The sequence below is a fragment of the Psittacula echo genome (genome assembly GCF_963264785.1).
Source record: "Psittacula echo genome assembly, chromosome: Z".
In the NCBI taxonomy this organism is placed as follows: Eukaryota; Metazoa; Chordata; class Aves; order Psittaciformes; family Psittacidae; genus Psittacula; species Psittacula echo.
Window position 1 is genome coordinate 65444953 of NC_137742.1, and position 25492 is coordinate 65470444.

At 38.2% G+C, this 25492-nt stretch overlaps 1 protein-coding gene across 1 annotated transcript in view; it reads left to right on the top strand.

Moving 5' to 3' along the window:
- Positions 1-1948: 1948 nt before the first annotated feature.
- The window catches only part of PRR16 (proline rich 16), a gene marked incomplete at both ends in the record, with an annotated part of 102571 nt that continues 79027 nt past the window's right edge, over positions 1949-25492 (top strand). Inside the window, one exon of the mRNA XM_080637864.1 lies at positions 1949-2110. Coding sequence (XP_080493990.1) covers positions 1949-2110 — 162 coding nt within the window. The remainder of the gene's footprint in view (positions 2111-25492) is intronic.

Below are 25492 nucleotides of genomic sequence, written 5' to 3' on the forward strand. Positions count from 1 at the left end.
TTTCTTTTTTTTTTTTTGTGTGTTCATACAATGCCTTTGAGGAACACATTAATTAAAACTTACTCAACAACTTGTGGGTTGCTTTCTTCCTAATTTAGTGGTGACTGCAGTTTGGAAATTCAGACTGTATTACTTAGCTAGCTCCAAAAATCATATGATCTTGTTGCTCATACAGAAACAGTTAAGCAAAAATAACCAGCAGGAATGATTTAAAAGTCAGTGTTGGAAGAACTGTTGCTTTGGTGAGCTGAAAAAAGTCTACCATGAGACTTGAAGGAAGTCAAGAGGAAAGACATGGGCTCTTCTTGAACATGCCCTCCTTGAAACTGTTTATAAAAATATGAAATTGGGAGACACTTGGGGGGAAAAAATACAATATATGCCCACTAACAAATTATTTCAGCCAAATACCACACCATTGTTTGGTGTTTGGCTGACTATGCAAATGGTAATACGTTGGTAACATATTACCATTTTATAGTGGTAAAATGTGCAAAGATAATTACACTTAACCCAAGACAGTAAGAGGTGCTGTCAGCCCTTGTCTATTCATATCCCAGTTCCACACCTTTACCAGAGAGAAACTCTCTGTCACCAAGTGAGATATTTACCATGTGCAGACACACCACTCTGGGAAATGTTCTGCTTTTCTCCTCCTGTTTTAGCTAGGTTAAAGCATCTCAGGCTGCCAAAACTCTCGGAAGCATTTAAAGCGTCAAAAGCCAATTGCAACCATGCCGGGTGATCCTCGAGGCAAGGCTTGGCTGCATGCCCTCTTGCACTTCATAGCTACTGGGAGGTAGCTTGAAGAATTCCTGAACTTGCCACCTTTTTGCAGTAAGATGAAAAAACACCGAGGTGAATGATATCCAGCAATCTCTTCCTTTTGGCCCACAGACTGATCTGTGAATAATGCTAGGGCAAGCGTGTGTTCAAAATGCAGCACAGGCCTCTGCCTCAGGGAGCCAAGTAGCAAAATAGCTCGTAAAAGCTGTTCTGGATCACGTGCATTTTTATTCCTATCAGATCAAATGCACAACTTGAATAGGGTCTACTGATCACTAAGTGTTTACAGGGCAATCTGCAGGCGTGGGCAAAGACGTGCAAGTGCCTTTTCCCAATTCGGTGGTATTTACAAAACACCTTCCTATAGAGTCCTTTGAGCAGGAAAGTCCAGAGAGCAGGGCGCTCCCCAAGAGCAGCCAGAAGGGTTACTTCACAAGTGCAGAGGTTTGTTTGTTTGTTTGTTTTGGTGTGGGGTTTTTATTTATTTATTTATTTATTTATTACCAGAAACAGGCACTGTTGTCTCCTTTGGCAGGAATTTTGCAATGCGCCAGCCAGTGAAACCGATTCCCTTTTGGGGGACTGTTCTGACGGGAGAGCTGGTGCAATAGCCCGCCTTGCCCGGGGACTCCCAGGCGTGCTCCGGGACGAATGCGGCGCTGTGCCCCCGCCCTGCGGGCTGTCTTGAGGGACGAGGGGAGCAGAGCACCTCTTCAAGGAGGAGCCCCCGTGACTCCCGGTCCCCTGGCAGCGCGGCAGGGCGATGCTGCAGGCGGTGAGGTGCCCGTCGCTCCTCCCTCGGCCCCTCTTCCCAGCCAGAGCCGGAGCCGGGGCCCGGGCCCGAGCGGGCGGTGGCGCAGGCGGGGCGAGGCGCAGGCGCGGCGCACGGAGGGCTGCAGCCGGGCCCCCGCGCCGCTCCCGGGAGCTGATGGCAGCAGCACAGCGCGGCCGCCCGGCGGAGCGCGGCGCGGCTCAGCGCGCCCGGCGCGGGATGCGCGGGCGGGCAGGCGGCGGCGGCGGCGGCGGCGACAGCAGCAGCAGCAGCAGCAGCAGCAGCGGCTGCAGTAGCTCCAGGAGCCGGAGGGACGAGGCCGGGCGGCCGGCGGCCGCCGCGCTCGCCTGACCTTCGTGCCCCCCTGGCCGCACCGGACTGCCCCGAAGGATGTCCGCCCAGTCCAAGGGGACCGCATCCTCCTCCTCGTCGCCGTCCGAGGGGCCGCCGGCATCCTCCAAAACCAAGGTGAAGGAGCAGATCAAGATCATCGTGGAGGATTTGGAATTAGTCCTGGGGGACCTGAAAGACGTGGCCAAGGAACTTAAAGAGGTGAGAAGCGGAGGGCTGCTCGAGCGGACCCCGGTCTGCCCCATGCAGAGGGAAGCACCCGTCTGCTCGGGCTCCTGTGCTGCGGGGCTCCGCTGGCGCCCCAGGGCTCCTTTCATCACTTCTTCACCGCGGGTGGAGCAACTAGTGTCCAGGCTGGGTATGGAGCCGTGCCCCGGCGCGAGAGGCTGCGCCGTCGGTCCGTAACGGGACGGGGTGGTGGGGCTGGAGCCCCGTGTCCCGGGTGCGGTGCGCTGCGCCTCTGGGGCCGGTCGTGCTCCCGCCTCGGCTACGAGGCGTCTCTTTCCGGGGACTTTCCACCTCGGCGCACTCCTCGGAGTTGTTTTGTTTTTTTTTTTCATATTATCATTTATTTTATTTATTTTTCCCGGGAGGCAGCGGGTACTTCTCCCGCGGGGTCCCCGCTGGGCGAGGAGGGTGTCTGGGGTAGATGCGGGACCCGCAGCCCTGCCCGATCCCGGGCTGCGCCGGCTCAGCATCCCGGCTGTGGGAGAGACGTCAGGAGCGGCCCCATCTCTCTCCGTGGGTTTAACTTTTCGGGTGCGCGGTGCAGCCCTCTGTTCTCCCCCAGGCAGCAGCCCTGCTCGGTTCTGCCGGCCGCTGAGTGCTGGGGGGATCGGATCCCCCGCGCTCACCGTCCCTGCGCGGCACGGCAGTACCGGCTCGGAGAAGCCTCCCTCTGCCTCTTGCAGGCTGCTTCACCGTGAGCTGAGTATCCCGTTCATCTTCCCTATCTAACAAGGTTGTCTTTGCAATCTTCCTTTTCCCTGTGGCGAGTGTCGTCTCCCCGGGTTAATCTGCAGACAGAGTGCGATTACGGCGGGCATGTTCGTAAACAGGGAAACCCTGCAGCTGAAGGAAGGGATTTGGCTGACCTTTTAGAGATTTCCACGTTATGTTGCTTTTGCTACACAACTGGTCGACAGATGGTTGGGTTATGCACCGAAATTCAATTCCAGAATCCCTGTACATTGCTTTATAATCCCGTATTTGACATTTATAACAGGCTGTGGGTTTTTTTTGCTATCAAATATTAGTTTTTTATTTTAACAACATTGTCAACAAGTTTCATTCAACAGACTTTTGCCATCTGGGGCAGTCTGAAATTCACCCAGTGCTTCGTATAATGTCGAAAGATGTATAAACACACAGCTCACTAATCACAGCTGTTGGACTTCTTTCTCACCCACAATTCCACATTTCTCCTTTTTTTAACAACAGCAACAACAACACCAACAAAAAAAAACAAAAAACCAAAAACAAAAAAACCAAAAAACAAACCAAAAAAACCCCAAAAAACAAAAAACAAACAAACAAACAAACAAAAAAAAAAACAAAAAAACCAAAACCAAACCAAACAAAACCCAGAAATCTCTATAATTTTTCTTTTCCTTAACATGCTACTGTCTGTGCTCTGTAATATTTGAGGTATTTTGAAGTGGAAATAAACATTATTTGTAAGGCAGTTTTTTCAACATTTTAAAGACTGGTACAGCAAACTGGGTCCTGTGACTGCAGAAGCACATTTTCAGGACCTGGAGAGGATGTACTGTGATCTGTCCCATGAATGTAAATCATTCACTACAAAGAATCAGGCCTAGCTTTCCAATAGTGAGCAAACAAGATCACTAGGTAGAGGTCATATGCCATCATTTACTGTGTCATGTTTTATCTAAGCAAACTTCTGTGTTCTGATTGACTGCATCTGCAAGAGAGAACTGGATTTATCCCTGCTTGATGGGGAAGTGGCTTGTGTGAAACTGTTCTTCCCAAGTAAAGTGAAACGTAAAAGGGAAGTTGTAGAGAAATGATGCTGTAGCTCTATTAAAGAGGGTGGAAGGATTGCCAAGAGCACCTCTTTTAGAGAAAATGAAAATGTTTTTACAAAAAGAATAGTTAAGTCTTGCTTATAACAGCACACGAGCTTGAGTAATGCTTTTCTCTAAATCTGTCTCACAAAGATGATAGCTGCAATACTCAAACATGGGTTGTATATGCAATCATCTGCTTGCTTGCAATATCATCATTATGTGTTAAGTACACTTTATAAGACATTTATTCTGAAATGTCCAAAGAAGTTTGCCATCTGAGTACCTCCAGTTTTCTACCTTTTGTAGTATTGACTGAATCTGTACAAGACCTCTTAACATTGACATATGCAATGTATAACTTTTAATGTGAAAGTGTGTTAACTGAAGACACTAGAAGCCAGTAATCAGTGTCTTTTATAGGTTGTGTGTAGGTGTTAGAAAGCATTGGCAGATGTTTCATTAAAATGTTTGTGATGTTTCATTAAAAGAATTTGGTCTATAGTCAGTTCTGGTGTATTATAAACAGAAGTACACCTGTGGTTCGTTGTAGTTCCTTATTGTAAGACCAGGAAAAGCAATAAACAAGAGGATGTAAGTTTGCATTTTGTTTTCAGTACAAACTGTGTTCTGGAAATGTTGTGACTACCCTTTTATTTCGGTGTATGTTTGGTGGAGCTCAGCTGTTGTGCTACAAACTCTTCTGTTCCTTCCTTTCTTCTTTTTTTTTTTTTTTTTAATTATGAGTACAGTATTCTGAAAACAACCTTTCATTCTTTTTGTTACTATTAAAAAAGACTTCAATTCTGCTACAGTGGTAGGGCATGAAGGGTCTTTTTTTGTGCAGTTACAGTAATAGCTGTGATATTGAAAATATGGCATTTGTAGAATGCCTTTCTTTTTCTCCTTTTTATGCCTATGCATTTGTGACCCTTAAATGTAAAATATTTAATTAGATTATACTTAATATATTGGGGTGGACTGGATGTCCTCTCCTAGTGTCTTTCAGTCTTCTTTTGTAAAGTTTTATATTCAAAGTACTGTCAAATAGAAAAGTAGTTTCATTCCTTCAAAGTGAACTGTTCTGAGTGGCTGTACAAGACTTGTATATCTTTTTATATTTGGCTTGTTACAATTTACTTATATTAATGTAACCTTCCAATATCTGAAGGGAGGCTATAGGGATGCTGGGGAGGGACTCTTCATTAGGGACTGTAGTGATAGGACAAGGAGTAACAGGTTAAAACTTAACAGGGGAAGTTTAGATTGGATATAAGGAAAAAAATCTTTACTGTAAGGGTGGTGAGGCACTGGAATGGGTTGCCCAGGGAAGTTGTGAATGCTCCATCCTTGGCAGTGTTCAAGGCCAGGTTGGACAGAGCCTTGGGTGACATGGTTTAGTGTGAGGTGTCCCTGACCACGTCAGGGGGTTGGAACTAGACGATCTTAAGGTCCTTTGCAACCCTATTCTATGATTCTGTGATTCTGTTTGCATCTGCTCTTTGGTCCAAAGGTTTTCCTAATTGATGCTTTAATATTTTTTGTATTTAAAAGTGGGGAAGGAAGAAGTGGAGGCAGGAGAAGAGTGCAGTGAGGATGGAGTGTTAAATCCAGATGCAGAAACCATGAAGCTTACAAATTTTCTGTAAAAACACATGATTAAATCATGTGGATTAAAATAAGTACGTGTTAGGAGTTCCTGTGTCTCAGAAGTAGAACATCTGTTTTTTTGTTGGCTTTTTTTTTTGTTCCTTATTTATTGGTCTGGACTCCTTAGGGTAAGCAACCAAAAAAGACTAAGGATAGAGATGGGGGGGTTACCAGGGGACGTGTTATGATGGAATGGTGCCAACTCCAGTGTCTGAACTCCTGTGTGGCTAGTCTTCTCCAGGGTGCAGTTAACTTAGGAGAGACTTGGCCCTTTTTGTCTCATTGCTAAAAAGAAACACTGGGTGGGTGTATACCAACAGCAGGATGTGTTTTTGTGCTGGAAAAGATGGATTTTAAATGGATTAAGTGGCTGTTATTTGATGAGTACTTCAGAGAAAAATCAAAGGGGTGCTAGAAGATTGAGTAACACTGACTATTCCTTTAGTCCAGACTGTTTCAAAATTAAGTTGGTGAAGCTTTAAGCTTTTTTTTTTTTTTTTTTTTTTCTAGAGAATTGGATAAAAGGCTTTTTTTTCTGGCATCTTGTCTATAAAGATGGTTATTATTAAGTCTTGCTTTCAGATGATATTTATCGGTCCAGTACTTAAATAATGTGATGATGAACACTACTGGAAACCAGAAGATGTGTGCTAATTACACTGTTTTGTGTGATGCAAAATGTGTAATATAGCCCTAATTCTCTGATGACTTCAGAAAGGATTATAGTGGGTGTACATGGGCATCTGTGGACAGCAGGGCACAAAGATCGTTTTAAAACTGATACTATCATTTTTAAGACTTACCTGCTTTCACATTTTGTGATAATGTTGCACATTTCTGTAGCCTTGCACTTGTTTACATTAAGGAAATTCTTAACTAAATCATTTGATAAATACTTCTTATAGTAATAAAAATTCGTCATGCAGAACAAATTCCTGGAAGATATGTGTAAAACGTTTGCACAGCTTTTAATTGGCTAAATACACTTCACCATTTATCAAAAGGAAGCAGCTGTGTAGCTATTGACGGTGTTTAGAATGACCCAGAATGGAGGTGCAGGAGAAATAGAAGCCCTCATAGGCATTGCACATGCATCAGTAAATTTCCTTTCTTTCCTAGTCTACCTTCTCTGCTTTAAATACTCCAAAAATGTCTTGCAGACAGAATGACTGAATAATCCTCTCGCATATAACTGATGCATTTATTTTCCATGAAGATGTGATCTATAAAATTTGGGCATGACTTAACAAATTCTGAGTGATGATGGAGCTAGCAGATGCCAACCCCCTCCCCTTAAACACCACAGCAAAGTTTGTTATGGGGTAGATGGCCTGATTCCGTAACCAGGCCACTTATTATTTTAAGTGGAGGGTGGTCATGTATTCCATTGTCTTCCTCTCTATATCAGGCCTTCAGGAGCATATTACATTTTCAACTCCAATTTTTTCTATCTTGTTTTTGTTTTTATATTCAGCTAATGATCTGGATGGCAGAAAAGCACTTCAGGTTCTTCCCTGTTAATCCAGAAACTAGGAAGCTGTAGTTTGCATCCACCAAGACGATAAAAGCAGCAACAATCAACCTGATGTGCAGGCAGTAGTAGAAACACGAATACAAAAAAATGCTTTGAGTTCATATTGGTGCATGAAGACCAGGGGAGACGGTATTACAGTATAGGTATACAATGTACTATATAGAAACCTAAGGGTAGGTAAACCAATAGCGAAACATTTTAATCCATTCCTCATTCTCCTGCTGATCCCTGCCTCTTTTTCTGGGGCTCTCACCACATGTCAAGGGTCTTCTGCTCCTTTTGCTAGGTGGTGGCAATTGAAGAAAGACGTTTTTCAGCAGACATGTTCAAACTGTTAGAAATCCAGTAATTGCAGATGCCCTTCTTATGTATGGATTCTGGATACTGTTCCACATAGAGTCTTGCTTTGGTGGATACACTCTGTATATGCAATCTGGTCAGTGAGATGTGACAGGGACTGAAGCTTTCTTGTGATTTTTATTGCAGTAGATGGGGCTGTAGTCCAGGTCAGGCACCAGGACCAAGGTATTGTATGACTGACTTCATTGCCCATTCCAAAACGTGCTAATCTCTCCAGCAGCAGACTTTTTTCTGATTTCTTATTGCAGTCCTTAGTGACAAATGCAGTCATGAACTGTACCTGGATGTTTATTGTAAGCGCAGAGTATGATTCATTATGTAAGAGAAGCACTGCACAGCAACTTCATTGCGATCTGCCCAGGGGTCCAAACAAAGCCATAAATAGTCATTGCAGGTAACTGAATAATAATTTTCCTTTTATTTCTTGTGGTCTATGAGGCATTTATGCAGTTATACACAACAAAAAAGTGCAAATGTCTTAATATAAAATGTAATGTCAATAAAGCTAATAGAGCTAAAAGGTAACTGTGAACCTTAAAAACCCCTATGTGTTAAGGTTGTCAGGAACAGTTAAACGTTGGTATATGATGAGGTAAGGTTGCTCCACATCTGAGTTGTGACCAAAACTATTAAAAGTTAGTAATTGTATTGTATAACACAATAAAACGGATAACTGGTGTACGTAGACAGCATTGCTTGTTAATATCCAGAGGCTTGACAGAGGGATGCACTCTGTCAATTTATGCTATTTTGTTTTCATAAACACTCATGTCAGCTACTTCATTCCTTTTATGCAATACTAAGCTTCTGATAGTAATGTGTATTGTGCAACCATGAGCTAAATAGAGCATATATAAATTCAGTTTTCAAATATAAACAGAACCACAGTGAAAATACGCATCTTCATGCTACAGTTTGAACTTTACACAATCTGTGCACTACTGACCGTGATATAGAAAATGAAAGTAGTGAGGCATGAACTTCAGTCTGTTGCAGTCAGATTTTTCCATTGACTTCAGCAGGAGCAAAAGTTAAGTGTAAGGGTGACAGAAGTTAGTTTTGGGCTGCTTCATTTTTATTGAAGCTTCAGAATTCAGAAGAATCAGTTGCTGCCATGTGTATATATGAATGTGTCATACAAAACCAATGAGTTGGTTGAGCACCATCATTGAAATTTTGCAGATTTTTGCCAGTTTCCTCTGGAAATGAAACAATGGTTCTGTTCCCATTACTGACATTGGACAAAGTTCTGGAATAGCCTTCCTGCCTCCAGTCAAAAACTTCCGGTCAGATTACTTTTCACAGGCAATCTGTACACAACTCTGTGTACTTCCCCCTCCTCTTGGGGAAAGTGAAACAGAGGTGCAAATGTCTGTGTTTGAAGAGTACCTTCCCATAGTGCCTATTTCACAATACCTTTGGAAAGAGCATCAGTCATCTTCTAGTTTTCATTTCTTTTATAGCTGCAAAATACTGGTGGCTTATCATCTTCTCTTTGTAACTGTTCCATGAAAGGCAGGTGAACTGAATTGTTAGTGACCTCACAGGTAGCTCATTTATACCCTACTCATGTGTTCCTATTTTTTCTTTAGTAGAGGTTATTGCTGTGAGGCAAACAGAGTAAAGAGGCTTATTTTACATAGAGACTGCTGTCCTTGCCCATGTAACCTGTGACTGACACTTAGCCATGCAGGTTAACACTATACTACCCATACATTGATAAGATTGTGTTTTAATCTGCTAGTATTTGGGCTTTTTGTTTAGGTTTGGTGATTTGGTTGTGGTTTTTTTTTTTTTTTTTTTTTTTTTTTTTTTTTTGTGGTTTTTTTGTTTCTTTGTATTTTTATTTTTTTTAATAGATGAAGTGAATGGCAACTAATGTACATTTTTTTCTTGAGATAAAAGTATTCAAGTAGCATTTCACTCAAATTTCCATGTAGGATGCATTTTATCTGTTTTACTGAATCTTTAATATGTTAGCCATGAGTGTATGATAAAAGCTGCAGCGTATACATGTCTCCTGCTCTCACAGTTCATGTTCAGCCCTGGCATCATTGACTGTGGTCATTCTTACTGCAGCAACCTGCAGTGCTGCAAAATGCCCTTTCTTATTGTACGCGGGGGCAGAAGCAAAACAGGGTGTGCTTTCACTGTAGAAGGGCTGAGAAACTCTTCTAGCAGCTGTTTCACTACAGCTGCCCTGTGCCAGGTCGTGTGTGTTGTGTGACTGGGGTGGGAGGGCTTGGTGGTTGGGCCACTAGAATTCTGGTCTGGCTTAAAATTATTGTACTAAAGCTGATGGGAGTAATGAGGAGCAACTGACTCCAAATGAGTAGTGCTGTCAGTTGTTGCTTGTGCAAAAATTGTAGCATGTTCATATGTCTTTAAAGGTTAATGTACTCATGCATTGTCTCATACAGCGTGTGCCACATTGCATTATAAAGTCTGAGAACACTGACGTTGAATCATTTCCAGATTTCATTGTAGATTATTCCTCAGTAATCTGAAAAATACTGCAATTTTAAAACACCTTTTGTTGTGGTTTTTTTGTGTGTGTGGTTGTTTGTTTTGTTTTTTGTTTTTTTGTTTTTTTTTTTTTTTTTTTTTTGTTTTGTTTTGTTTTTGTTTTTTTTTTTTTTTTTAATAAATTTGCAGTAATTATTTTAGTCTTTTACCCATGAAGGTATTATGTTCTTCGTAGAATCACAGAATGGTATGGGTTGGAAGGAACTTTAAAAATCATCTAGTTCCAAACCCCCTGCTGTGGGCAGGGACACCTTCCACTAGACCTGGTTGCTTCTCTTTATTGTAGTGTGTTTACGGTTCTTTCAGTAAGCAGCTTCAAGGAGGAAGCAGAGTAAGACATTCCTTACGTGCATTACAATAATTTCTGTTGTAAGAGAAGAAGATAATTTAATACTTTTGAAAATATTGTGAGAAGTTTATTATTTGCTTAAAGTGACAGTGTCTGCATGGGGCTCCAGGACTTAGGGGAAAAAAAACCCAATCAACCAACCTTAGATTTGGGCTTCTCATTCAACAACAGAAAGTGAGATAAGTCTTAAGGTCCTTCCCAACCCTAACTATTCTATGATTCTGTAACTGCTTAAAGTATTCAAAATTTTGGTATCTAGTAAGATTTCATACTTCACTGGAAACGGCACTGTTCTAAAGCAGGCAGTTTATGTGGTCTGAAAGATGCAGATTTTAAAAACAAACAGAAAACATTAACATTGAACAGTTTGGGCTTGCTTCTTCATTATAATTTATTGGTTTATAACCATGTAATAGTTCCTTTCTGTATAAAATTAATGTGAAAATGTGAAAAAATCAAAGTCAGTATGTTTTTTCTTTACTGCAGCATAACAAACCTGTATAATTTTTTCTTTGCATGCTTTGTAATTGAAACTTTTTTTTTGTTTGTTTTTTTATGATATGCCTTCTGTTTTTTCTTGCCTTTTTGTTAAAAGAAAAACACTTTTTCAGTGTTAGTTCTCTGAATTCTTGTAAGGGCACATGCTAATAAGAGTGTAATTGTCCAGCCAAGTTAACTACTGAAAATTCAGGAGTTATTGGACAAATCATTAGAACAAATTTATTTATTTTTAAATACAGAATCAGACAGACTGAGATTGTAAAAAATGCTTGGAAATTGTCCAACCCATTCAGAAGTCAGATAAAATAGGTTGCGTAGGATATTGTTTTTTAATATCTTCATGGATGGTGACTCCACAACCTAGTCAGACTACCTATTCGAGTGTTGAGTCACCCTTACTATATATTTTATCTTGTGTTTAAGAAGAATTTCCTGTAATTCATTTTGTGCCTATTGTCTGTTGTCTTCTCATTTAGCACCACTAAGACCGCTTTATCTTCTTACCCCTTGCAATTAAGTATTTAGTCACATTATGGTAAGATTCTCGTGAGCCTTCTATTTTCCAGCCTAAACAATAGTGTTCTCTCAATTGCTCCCCATATAACGGATGCTCCAAACCCTTAGTCATCTTCCCAACCTTTTGCTGGACTAGTTCTCTTGTGTTTGTATCTGTCTTGTACTGGGGAGCCGAGAACTGTGCACCATAATCCAGACGTGGTGTCAAAAAATCAGATTTCACTAAACATGCTATGTTACAAACATTAGTTTCCCTCAATAAATATTTCCTAATAATAATATAAAATTTTGAATTATCTGAAATGCTATCTACTTTTTCTTTAAAATTGCAGTAATAAATGGTGTGGACTTCCCACTGCCTTTGATCTGAATTTAGATTTTACTTACTTTCAGATAGAAGAAGAAATAACAGATTTGCAGTAAACTGTCTATATAAATATAAGAGATGCGTACACCAAGCATGTTGAGCTGGTGTTTGTAAGTGAGTGCAGCCACTGAAGCATGCATGTGACATTAGCAGTGGTGGAATGGAAGGAAGGGCTACAGCTCCTTGTGCTTTCACAGGAACTCCTCTTTAACATTTCTCCATGAAACTATGATATATCCTTTTCCCCACCTCTAAATGAAATTGTCCAGGTAAATGAAAATTTGAGTAATGTAATTACTCAAATTAACTTTGTGAACCACTGAGATTAATTTGCCCCTCTGCTCCAACCTCTGCAGATGTCAATTTTCGCTTTGATTTCTCATCTTCTGTTGTATGATATTAGTCCCTCCAATTCTATGAGGCTTTTTATTTTCTTAATCCTTTTCCTCTTTTCCATCATAACAGTTTCTGGTGCTTCTGCATCTTTATCTACCTCACTGTTAGTGGCTGTCAAAACAACATCTGGGTTGTTAAACAGGAGAGTACTTGTCTCTCCATTCTTGAATGTTGAATCAGAAGAGTCAGCGTCATGATTTTAAGACTGGTTTTAAGAATTTTAGGTGGCATTCATCTTAGCAACACAATTGTTCTCTCATGCATCTTTTGCATGCTAATAGGAGATTCTCCTGTGTAGGATCTGGAAGCATTGTTAGTATTTTTTTCTAGCTCAATTTTCAATCTGGTAAGGCAACTGAAACCTGTGTTTTTTGGATTCCAAAGCTATCTGGGTTGTTATTACAAGTAAAAGCTTTTTTTGAAATCCATCATGTTAACATTGTTTTCCATCTTTCCAGTTCAGCATCCAGAATATTTAAGTTTCACTCCATCTTTTCTCAAGATACTACAGTGCTTCTCTCTTAAATAAATGATTTTCAATTCCCTACTAGAGTGTATTTTATTCTCCAGGTGTTTTTACTGATGATTGCACAGACCATTTGAATAAGTTTATGACAGCAGGTAATCACTGCTAGTGCTGCTAAGATTTATCTGTGATAATCAGAGTGGTAGAGACTAGGGTTTTTTGACGTTAATTCCATGTAGTTAATTTTATGGGGTGGTTTAAGGTTCTGTAAACCTGTGGCATTTGGATAAAGAAGTATCTGTGGTCGCAGTGTCTGGTAGTTTGCATCATTTATTTAGACTGGGAAACTATACAAGCATATGTAGCTCTCCTGAACTAATAACTTTTGTTTCTTGAAAGCAAAGATGGTACAGTGAACCTGTAAGACTTACAGAAAACTGGTGTTTGATGAAACTGGACAGTTTATGTTGAAGCAAGAGGATGAGGAGGTTTTGACTATTAGTTTTTGCTGTTTCCTGTTGACAGTTGATTTGCATGTGCTTGCTTTTCAGATGGTGGTTATTTGATCCTGTCTAGTAAAAAAAAAATAAATCATAGAATTTGAATGGTTGGATTGTAAACATTTTAAATCATATGCAAACACTTTGGTTAAATGTTATCATTAGCTGTCTTAAATCTTAGGAAGCAGAGCCTTTGCTGATGTGATACTATGTAACCATCAAGATATTTGGCTAAGCTGAGACTTTAACTAGAGCATATTGTGTACTACTATATTTTTATTGAACATAAAGATGCATGAGACAATATTGCTGGAGAAGAAAACCCCAACCTCAAGCCAATATGATTACACATAGTAATCTTTAAAGTAGGGAGGGATGGATGGATGGATGGATGGATGGATGGATGGATGGATGGATGAGTTACACAACAAAAAGTCATACTACTTCAGGTGCTGAGGATGCTGAACTAGGAAAAAAGTCTACTGCAGAGGAGTGAGAACTTTTTATTTACTACAAAGTTTACATATTCTGTTTCTTCAAATTAAAATGGGAAGAACAAGAAATGAAAAATGGCACATTAAAAATATTTGGATTTGTCTTTGAGGGAGGTTTGAAGGATATAGTGAAACTGAGGACACTATAATAAATAGAGTAGTGGCTTGGATGACTTTCCTTCCCCCCCCCCCAATTTCTCAGGTGATGTATGCTAAATAAACTTGATTGGGTTTTGAGAGAGCTGTGTTGTTTTGTATTAACTGGCTTGTTGTCCTCTTGATATTTGATATGTGTGTGTGAAGTTGGTATCTGATTCATGTGATCATGTTCTTCCTTTCAGGAGAAATTAGGACCCCACTACTTGTATAGACAGTAATATGTATGAATTGCAGTGATGAGATTCCAGCTCTTTTATCCAAGGCTTAGGTTCATTGCATACCAAAGAATTAGAGTCTAAGATTGATTAATGTTAGACATATGTAGGAATTTTGCATTTAATGTTAGGTGACTGATGGAAGTGTCTTTTAAAATATCTAAAAATGTTTTCTAAAATCTTAAAAGCCCTTAAAAGGACTTATAAAATCTTCTGTTCACCACTGAATCTTCTCTGAGTTTTTATTTCAAGATTTTAAGTATTACAGGGAGCATCCTAGTAGAAAATCTGACTGTATCATAATGAATGGCTGTATACTATTTATAAGAGATGAACACTTGGCTAGCCATCATGAATCTCTACTTCAAGATTCTAACAAATTTAAAAGAAGTTACCAAAATATAAGCTTATTAAGTGTATACAACCTTAGCAATAGGGGCTTCCTATATAATACTTCTAGCAGAATATTAATATACTTAGTTATATAACATATACTCAGTTATTTTCCCCATAATTTGGTGGTTGCTGCAAACTCATATTGTGTCGTAGAATATAAATTACTTCTGAGATTGAATGGCTAACACATATTTGTCAACCAAGGGTATGAAAAAAAAAAACCTAAAAGAGAAAGTTAATAAATAACCCATTGGATGAATTCTTTCTTTGGGAAAATGCAAACTACTTTGACTTGATTATTTGTATTATGGAATCAGGTGCATTTAATAATAATATAGTATGAAAATAAAGGATCTATATTTCTGTAGATCTTGTGGATCATTTGCTAAACAGAAGCATGCTTCACATTTAGTTTTCACCTCTTCTGGCAGTGACATGTTGTGGTTTAACAGTAATGTCCTGGTGTTATGTGACAGCTTTTCAAATGTTTTCTGTTTCTTTTATAGCTATCTTTTGGAAGAGTGGTAAGGCTTAGAGGGTATTTGGAATGTTATTGAGCCTTAATTTTCTGAAAATCAAGTCCTGGTTTTAATAACTGCCTGTTTTGTACAGGCAGAGTAGTTCTCCAATGTTCATCTATTATTTCTCAGGATAATTTATTAATCAAGAATGACACATCATTGTTATCACTATGAATTGAAGATATGATATGTCTTCCTTCTGTGTATAATTTCTTGTATATAATGAAACAAAGTTGTCTGTTATGTAAATGGTAATATACTGCAATTAAATCTTGATCAAATGGACTTTGTGATACTTAAATGTCTGTTTTGAACAGATTAAATTGCTTCTTTGGTTTTTGTACAGTAACTTTAGTGTTGCAACACTTCACTACAATCTTTCATTGAAGAGCTTTGTGTTAGACTTTGGGAGTTAGACAGGATGTCAGCATCTTTGTTTCTTCTAACACAGAGCAAGTATGTAGTTTTAAAGTTTTCTTCCAATGAAGGAGGTGTTTCCGGAGTCTTGACATGCTTCCTAGTGCTGACTGCCCTGTAATACAGACATAGGAAGCATAGTACAATATTTTCGTGAATAGAAACATTCACAAATCTAGACCAAAAAAAAAAAAAAAAAAAAAACCAAACAGAAAAACCCCAAAAAACCCACACCTCCACATCAGGCAAACAAATAAACAGTGACAATAAAATTTTGTTAAAATTTTAGTGGTAGTGCAGATTAGGAGGAGGTTTATCACAAGGTTTTTTTCCCTTAGCAATACCTTTACCTTTGATTTCCTTCTGCTTCTGGTTTCTGTATGCCATTTATATGAGACGCAAAATGTATATGATCTTAAGGTCTTTTCCAACCCTAACTATTCTATGATTCTGTGATAAATTAACATACACAGAGCACTGTATTGTTGTGGCTAGACTACTTGCAGATCTTGTCTCCTGTGACAAGACATGAGCTTTACATATTTTTCTCTGTTCATGCATATATGACCTTTAGGGGAACTGGTTACAGATAATACACAAGGCATCCTGCTTTATTTTTTTAAGAAGCGCATCTTGTTTCTAGCTCTGTAGAAGGATTACTCTGAAGGAATGATTTTCTTTAAGGACATCGAAGGGGAACAGATTACTTTCGTGTTTTCTGAACCACATCTGAGGAATAATGAAACTGTTAAAGCTTTGTAGAGACTCACCAGCTAAGTAGAAATATCTGCAGTGTGAGATAGTAGTGTTGTCCTCTGTCATTGCAGTGTGTATGTTATCAGGAAAGAAATCTTCAAAGTGAATGGTCTCTGAAGTGAGAAGACAGACATGTTGCATTACATTCAGCAAGAATTTAACAGTTTCATTTTTAGAAAGGTTCTGTGTTGTTATTCTCCAAAGAATACATTTTGTATGAATGTTGACATAGTGTTATCATCTTGATTTACAGACTGCTGTTGGACCTCGGCTGCTTATCTTTGCTTTATGTAACAAGATTGATAATTTTCACTACAGGTATGAAGGAAATCATAACTATAAAAAGTAGGAATAAGAATTGATTGTGATTCCTTTTTTTAATTCTAGCTAAAACCTCCGGCACTGGAACTGCTGACATAGAATTAAAAGCTTGGAAAAAATGCAAAAAAGAAAGAAAGAAAGAAAAAGGAAAGATGTTGATGGTGGAGGCAGGCAGATGGTGAAAAAATCCTGCTTTGACTGACAATTTTGCCAGTTAGCAAAGGAAGATGTAATTGGAGTAAAGGCATTCCAGCCATAAACTCAGCTTATGGTATCTAAAATGTCATGACTTTTCTGTGTGGTGGTCTATATTCGACTTAGAGTAGGCAACTGAAAAGAGTAAACTATGTCTCTGAATGCAGGACCCTTTTACTAGAGGCAGATCACACATTTCTTTCTGAGTTTAGCTCCATTTAAAATATACTAGTTTCTTCTGTTGTTATTTTCTTCCTACTCTTCCTGTTAGAATAGTATTTTTATCACACTTGATTTACCACCTTGGAATTTTTTAACTTTTTTTTTTTTTTTTTTTTTTTTAACCAACCACAGCGTTTTTGCTGGTGTTCCCATTGAGCTCAGGTAGCTCTTGAATATTTCTTCCTCTACCTGTATGTGTTGGTACGTTACTAAAGAAAATCTCACTCTTTTTATTAATTCTATAGACTCTCCATTTGATAAAACAAAGCTTTTCTATCTCTATTTTGATTGAGTTAATCATCATAGAAATGCGTACTGTACTGTAGGTGAGGTCTAACCATTGCTTTGCACAGTGATGCTTATCTTTTTTGCTACATCCTGAAGTTGCAATTCCATTTTGGTGTCAGATTGGCACCTGACACCTGTGATCACCTTGTACACAGAGTGTCTTTTCCACAGGTCTATGAATTAGTGAACATCCAGTCTGTAGCACAAACCTATTTAGTTTGTCTTCATGGTTATGATCTTGCACATTGCACAATAGGAATTTTATTCCACTTCTAAGTATTTGTGAGGTTTAATTCATCCCCTGAGTATTACTTCCTGTCTGTGTTGGATCAGCAGATTTCCTCAGAGCATTTACATTTCTGACAGGGTAATTAATAAAAATATTGACTGATGTCGGCCAAAGTCTGGTTAAGGAGTTTCATTGCTCTTTCCTCCTGGCCCAAGTCTACTGCTTTTTGCATATCTGGAAAATCAGTTAACTGTAAAGTATTCAGCGATCCACCTGGAGGTGGCTTTTCAAGCAGTATGTATTTAAGTTGTGGAATATCTTGCCACTCTATGATGGTGAACATGAGTTTTCATGTGTTGAAGATGACAGTAGACAAAATTAATGAGAGTGAGCTCTAAATGCATGGAAGAGCCTGGAAGCTAACCAAATGCATAGAGTGAAGCACATATCTCAGGAAAATCCTTGGCCTCAGGTGGTTGTTGCCTGGAAGAGTGCTTAAGGAAACTACTCATTGTGCTCTTCAGCATCTGTTTTTGATCACTGTTGGAGACAAGATGATAGGCTAAATAAAGGTTTGATTTCATCTAATATGACAATTTTTATGTAGCTTGATTAGCATAGTTTAGTCAATTCTTGTTATTGTCTTCATTTCTTTTTCAAAGACACTTCCACACTTAAGGAGTTTCATTTTAGGTTTATCAGCCTGTAGCTGCCATACTTACATTTAAATAGAGATGTAATATAATAATTTTTTTCCATCACCTGGGATCTCATTTAAGTGTCAAGATTAAAAAGTCTTGCTACTGTCCCTGGAGATAACTTTGTCAGCATTTTTAGAGCAGCACAGCTGAGCTTGTCCCATGCTGCTCACCTTGGTGCATTTAGTTTCTGGACTTTCATTTTTGTCTTTGTCCTGAGTTCAGCAGTAGTGGTCATTTTTCTCCTTCATAGTAGCTGGCACAGTGCTGTGTTTTTGACTTTCAGCCTGGGAACAGCGCTTATAACACCGATGTTGTTAGTTGTTGCTAAGTAAAGAACTGTCGTGGTTTAAGCCCAGCTGGTAACTCAGAACCACTCAGCCGCTCGCTCATTCCCCCCATTCTTCCTCACCCCGCTCCTGGAGGGATGTGGGGGAGAATGGAAAGAATGTAACTCCCATGGGTTGAGATAAGAACAGTTCAGTAACTAAGGTATAACACAAATCACTACTGCTACCACCAATAATAATAATAATGATAAGGGAAATAACAAGGGAAGAGAATACAACCACTCACCACCCACCGACACATGCCCAGCCTGACCTGAGCAGCGATCTGGGCCTTCCGGGTAACTGCCCGCAGCTTATATAGTGGGCATGACGTGCTGTGGTATGGAATACCCCTTTGGCTAGTTTGGATCAGGTGTCCTGTCTCTGCTTCCTCCCAGCTTCCCCTCGTCCCTGGCAGAGCATGAGAGACTGAGAAAGTCCTTGGTCACAGTAAACATTACTTAGCAACAACTAAAAACATAGGTGTCATCAGCGTTGTTCGCAGGCTGAAAGTCAAAACCATAGCACTGCACCAGCTACTAACGAGAAAAATGACTGCTACTGTTGAACCTAGGACAGCATCCACCCCTTATTCCATACTATTCACGTCATGCTTAGATCCCACATTTTTCAATATACCATTGCTTTTCTCTCATTCATGTATACATATGCATATATATACATATACATAGATATACATACATATACATATATATACACACATATATACATATACATATATATATGTATATATACACACACACCCACACCAAGAGAGAGATATCATTCCTTAGTCCATGGACCACTCTCTGTAAAGCTGCTGAATTCATCCGATCCATGATGTTGGGCTCCATCTCTTGGAATAGTCTTTCAGAGCAGGAGAGACAGTGTGCAGTGCTGGATTGATGATGCCTGGAGTTTAATTTCCATGGTCCATCTTGCTGGTAGGTAGGCATGACTGATATTCATTATAGGAAGAAAAGACAAGTAGTTCAACCAGCTCTCTTAAAAGCTAATGCAAATTAAAATTTGAGGGCCACCTGTCTTTAAATATACTGGTATCCATATTTCTTTTCTTCAGCAAATTTGAAAAATTTTTCACTACTTAATATCATTTGCAAAGTCTAATTCAGTTTTTTAATTAACTCTTTAATAATATATTCTTCTTTACTGTACAGTCTTATTTTCATGAAGTCTTGGTGGACTGTTTATTTCTGTGTGCTCGTTGAGGTAGTTTCTCACCAAATCACTTCTGGAAGTGGCTTTACCACTTCCTTGGGCAACCTGTTCCAAGGCTTGACTGCCCTTTCAGTAAAGAAATTTTTCTTAATATCCAATATAAGCCTTTCTATGATTGCTCTTTCTACAGGGCCTGAAAGGTCTGCAGTGATATAAGCACTTACTGAAGCAGTGACTAATTGAGGAGGAGGTGTCTGGTTTCATCCTTAGAATACTTGTGTATTACCATTAACGGTAGCATAGCTTTATGTGTTACTGGACACACTTGAGTTAGAAAGTGCAAATGCCAGTGCATACGTAGTTTACTGGACAATGAAGTAGACTCTGTGGGTTTAGTTGGCCCAGCAGGTTCAAAGACTAATAGTTACCCAACATTTTTATGAAACACTGTTTATACCACTCTAATGTTATTAAATTATTTTTTCAATAATCTAAATAAGTTGAGACTGCAAAGAGACGAGCTGAAAAAAGCAAAACAAAAAGTGAAGGAAACTCATGTTGGTCTTCAGAGTCTGAGTAATATCTGTGTGGTCTGTGAAGGAAATCTGAAATGTTAGGAATATTCAGTAGGGATTTTCTCTGAAATGTAATCTTGCTATTTTTTTATTCCCCCTCCCCCTGTAAAAGCTTTCTTTTAGCTCTTAATTTCATGAAGGAGTATGTCTGCTGTGACTGTTCCACAGGTATAGTCTCCTGTTGTTATGTATAGACTTGCAAATGTTTCTGTCTGTTTTGGGACTTTTTTGTTAATATTTTGTTCTTTAAATGCTAGGACATCATAGTATTTTTGTCTTGTGATTGATTAAGGAAGTTTATGTTACGGTTCTGGTTTTTCTCTGCCCATTTTCTCAGAACACTTATTTTCAAAAAGCATATTTCAAAATTTCTTTTCGTTTTCTTCTCTGATATTATATCTTGCAGGAAACGAAGTCTATTTACATCACTTACATCTGTCCTTGTTCTAAGATAAGGTGGTGCTTCTAATTAACTACCATTACGTGTTCTGTCCTGATCTGTCTAAATCATAGAATCATAGAATAGTTAGGGTTGGAAAGGACCTTAAGATTATCTAGTTCCAAATGTATGAAATCCTCTAGTAAAATTGCTCTCTCAGATCCTTCATATCATGACTGTCAATTCTGTTTCTTTGCGTACCAGTGGTATTGCAATGATCTACATGACTCAGCTATCAGTATAGTGCCAAATGGTGGGGATGATCTTTTCACCTTTTTGGTTTGCTTTTTTACTGCCTTAGAGTTCGGTAGAAAGGATGCTAAGGGAATACAAAGTTTGTATTTATTTAAGTGGTCTAGGAAAACTGAATCATATATACTGAAACTAATGTCTAAAGCCAAATCCCTGACTGAAATGAAGCCACTAAAAATGGTAAATTCTAAGGTAGCTTATGCAAAATGCATCAACTGCTAGCTGAAATTAAATAGCTGAATTATGAAGTGTAATAGTGTGTTTATCTGTTAACTGTTTTCAGCAGAAGTGCTATAAAATGTATTTCAAGATCTGTGAAATTTAATCAGTCTATGGAAATATTTTTATTTATGATCTGAATTGCATAATGTTGTTAAATCAACGTTTTGTACTACAGATATATTATTTTCTCTCTTACAATCTAAATTTATATAAACCTTGTATTTTAAATTTCAGTCCTATTCTGTTTCATTGCGGAAAGATAGTGTAAATTATTTTCATTTAAAAATTATTCATGCTTTTGAAGAAACGTTTACCTGTTTTTTTTTTTTTTACTCTGTTTACCATGTTAGTTTGAGTAATAATCACCTTTAAGGATACTGTGACACTCATAGAATATCTTTTATTCCCTAACTATAGATGATCATGGTAATTTTCAAAAGAAAGTGGTTGGTTTTTTTTTTTGTTGATTTTTTTTTAATAAAGAAAAATGGAAGTGGAATTTGCTGTCTCTTCATTATAATATGTACTGTGAAAAAACAGACTGGTTACATTTTTTTACATTGGAATTTTAATTAAGCAAAGCCATCAAGGAAACAGGGTAGATGCTTTTCTAAAATTGTAAATTGAAATCCATAAAAAACTAAGCATATTGCGAAAGGAAATTCTTCCCATACTTGAACTATGTAATACACGCTACTTCATTTCCATGGCACATTTAACTTTCTTGTAGTGTACTTTTTATGTAGTAAAAGGACACAGAAAATGAAGGTATGAATCTTTTAGAATACTCACTTTTTCTATCCCTGGGGCTCCGTATTTTTTTCGCTGTATATTCTGTGTTTTATTTCTTATTATAAAGGCAGAACAGCTTCTGGCATAGTACACCTTTAGGGAAGATGCTGTTTAGCTACTTCTCCAAAATGTTTTTAATTAATTTTAATGAATTGTGTTGCAGCATAAACCTAAAGTCGGTGATGTGTTTCATTTCACATATCTTGAAAGGCTCATCACCACTTGGAGAGACAAAAAAGGGGATTTCTTTTTTTTTTTTTTTTTAATGTTTTCATTATATTTAGAGGTGACAAATCACTAGGTTACATGCAGCTAAAATTATGCTTAAACCATCAGTTGAAACTGAAAAAAGTTGGTATTGGTCTTTTGTTGATTTTTATATAGGTTGTGTTTTTTTAGGTTACGGTTTTTAAGCAAAGCAGAGTTTAGCACAGTTTTGGTTTCAGTGTACTGCTGCTGTCTGTTCTTCACACACAGCCGTACACAGGCACAATCTCTGTCTTGTCTGTTGTTTTTAATGTAGTTTCTTTTGCATCTTCCCATCACCTATGTAGATGATACTGCAGCAGTGTGAAATCTAGTTTGTTCATGGTCAGCTTTCTTGCTCAGCTGCTGCTGTCCTTCTATTGAATATGCATCTGTTCAGATACTAGAAAGACCATCCTGGCTGTTTCAGTAGCTGAATTAGTTTTGAATTCAGGGAACTGGGGATTGTTGTTGCAGCAAACAACAAACGAAGCCCTGGTGCAGGCTTTAAACTTGGGCTGCAGTAAATTCTTTTTGCAAGGCATTTTAGTATCTGAAATGGATTTTATATTTTAAATGAAACCCATTTTATATTTTAAATGAAGCCCTGAAGTTTATTATTTTTTCTTGGTTGACCTAGTTGTAGGTTTTATTACATGTATAGTGCACCCGGAAATACTTCCTGACAAAGGATTTTGAAAATGAAATGCTGTGTAACAGTATAGCCTAAACTCAGCTCCACATCTGTGCACTTGTTTCTCCGCATTTTCCTGACCTCACCAGAGTGTTGTAAAAATAACTGCACTGAAGATTGTAAAATGCCTATATATTATGACAATAGAGGCCATGTAAGTACCTAAGATAGATGGAGAGACAGATAGCATTAGTGCTTTAGAGGGTTCCTTTAGATCACTAACCAGATTAAGTGCCAGTGTTCTCCTGTGCAGCAATGTTAATTGCCAATTTTTGGCAGCTGCACAAGTGCTAATTACTTTTTAATAGAACCAATGGAAGAAAATTTTCCACTAAGCTGTTGTGGATAAGTATTGCAATTTTTTTCTTTCAGGAGTTTGAAAGTTTGCTCTTACAGCATCCCTCAGATCAGTCTTCCAGATAAATGGTAGCATTACAGCATGTGCAAGATTGTAATCTGTAGCTTTATACAGTCCCTGTCTGCTTTTTAAATGATGCCATTTAGAACCTACTCCCTCACTGAACAGAGTTTATACAAATAACATTAACACGTTGCTTTGTCTTGTTCAAATGCATTGTGTTTCTACACAATGTATTACAAAGCAGCCACATCTGTAGGGACTGTCCACTGTACTTACAGCTTTTGAAATGAAGCTTTATGACTGCACTGAATAAATATACAGGAGTGCTGGGATTTACAGCACTAAATTTGCGAGTGTCTGTTTCTAAAGGTTTCCAGGATTTACTCTTTCTATGGCTCATTCTCTCATTATGCATTCATGTTGTGCTCAAAATAAAAAGAAGAAAGTGCTGTGCACAAGGAAAGACAAGATCCATTTAAGATGATAAACTGTAAATCATGTTAAAAGATGAGTGTGTGGCGTCATCTTACGTCACCTTTCTGCCAGAGGTTTATTAGAGTTCATTGGGTTTTAATGTAACTCTCATCTTTTGCAATACTTCATAAACCAACATGTCATGTCTTCTCTGTGGTAATAAGGTAGGCTGAACTCTGATGTTTTTTGGCTGTAAACTCCGCTGTGGTTTCAATATTCCCATTGTTTGTGTTGTAAAAATTCTGGTAGTTTATCAGAAGGTCTTTAAGTCCATAGCCCGTCAAAAAAGCTTTTTCATAGGGCTATGGGCAGGTAGGGACAATATGTCCCAAGCCACCCCCTCCATAGGAATGGATGCAAAGTTCACTCTGGTATGTCTTGATCCTACATGCATTTTGTCCTGCATTTGGCTCTAAAATACCCCTCTGAAAAAAGCTAGTCCTGTTTGAAAGGTGAGAAGGATTTGAAGAAAACTTTTTTGTAGTTCTTGAAGCATTTACTGAAGTAATTATTTAACCACTAATAAAAATACAGAGGGGATCAAATGTTTATATTTGAAGTATTAATCACGTAGAGACCTGGTTTAGTGTTGGATGTGGCAGTGCTGGTTTAATGGTGAGTCTCAACAAACTTAAAGGTCTTTTGCAGTCTAAACAGTTCTATGATTTTGTTCTTAAAGTTTTGTTACATGTAATGACTTCAACCTATACATCTAAAGTTACAAATTACATCATGACATAAAATGGTGATTACAGAGTAAAAAACCTGTTTTTTAATTTAAAAAATATTTCTAAAATTAGCAATTGCTAAACCTGTTTGAAGAAATATTTGCTTAGAGACCCATTAAAAAGATCTTTTCAGTGTTTGTGTGTTTATAAGGGTAATGTCATTATAATGTAGTATATGGTCATTTTCTTTTCTAGAGCTGTTCAGATGATTTGCATTAATTGCTCCCCACTGTTTCTTTCTCTGTTTTTTTATGCTTGTCATTAAAAAAAAAAAAAAAAAAAATCATTCTTCCCCTTTCCAAAATCACCTTTCCAAAATCACCTTTCCAGGCCATCTTTTCCCATTGCCCTTGTGCCTTGGTGATGGAAGTCAGTATTACAGACCTTGCTTACAAGCTTATAGGAAAATCAAAGCAGGTGTTTCAGTAACTGTCAGTTACCTAAATCGAAGTCCAAAAAAGCTGACTATACCTGCATGAGAAGGGCTGAATAGGTGGCACTAAGTCTAAGAAAAGACTAATGGTGGTGCTAGAATTGGCTGGATTTCTGCTAATAGAGAAGCTGCATTTTCCTGGTTTTTATTAGTATAAATTTCTTAGGTATCTGCTTTGTGTTTGGTTTTTGTTTGTTTGTTTGGGTTTTTTGTTTGTTTCTTTTTGTTTGCCTATTTGTTTGTTTCTTAATTATAATTTCAAATACTTGCAGGAGAAAATAATTAAAAAGGTAAAATTGTTTTACAGTCAGATGTCATATTTGATAGTTCAAAATCTGGGTTTCTCTGGTTTTGATGATAAGCAGAAGTTTTCTGAAGAGGTATTTACTTGTGTACTTTGCTTTAAAAGATACTTAATTAGATATAATTTTCCTAATTTTATTTCATTAGGAGCTGAATAAGTTTGTCTCTAGTGACCATTTAACTGCCTGGATGATTTAGATTGTATTCTTACTCTTCTTTTGGCTCTTGCCCAAGACACAGGAATTGTAGTGGCTTTAGAGGTTTCTGAATTTTTTAAATGCCAGTTCAGTTTTAAAGAAATGCTAAAACTACTTAAGTCTGTGCTGTATGGAATATCTTCCCTTTGAAAACAATAATTTGTTCTATAAACCTTAAAATGTTAAGAATGCTATTAATTTTTACTTTTTCCCTGTGGGATTTCTTTCAGACGTAATTGTTATGATAGCAGCAAAC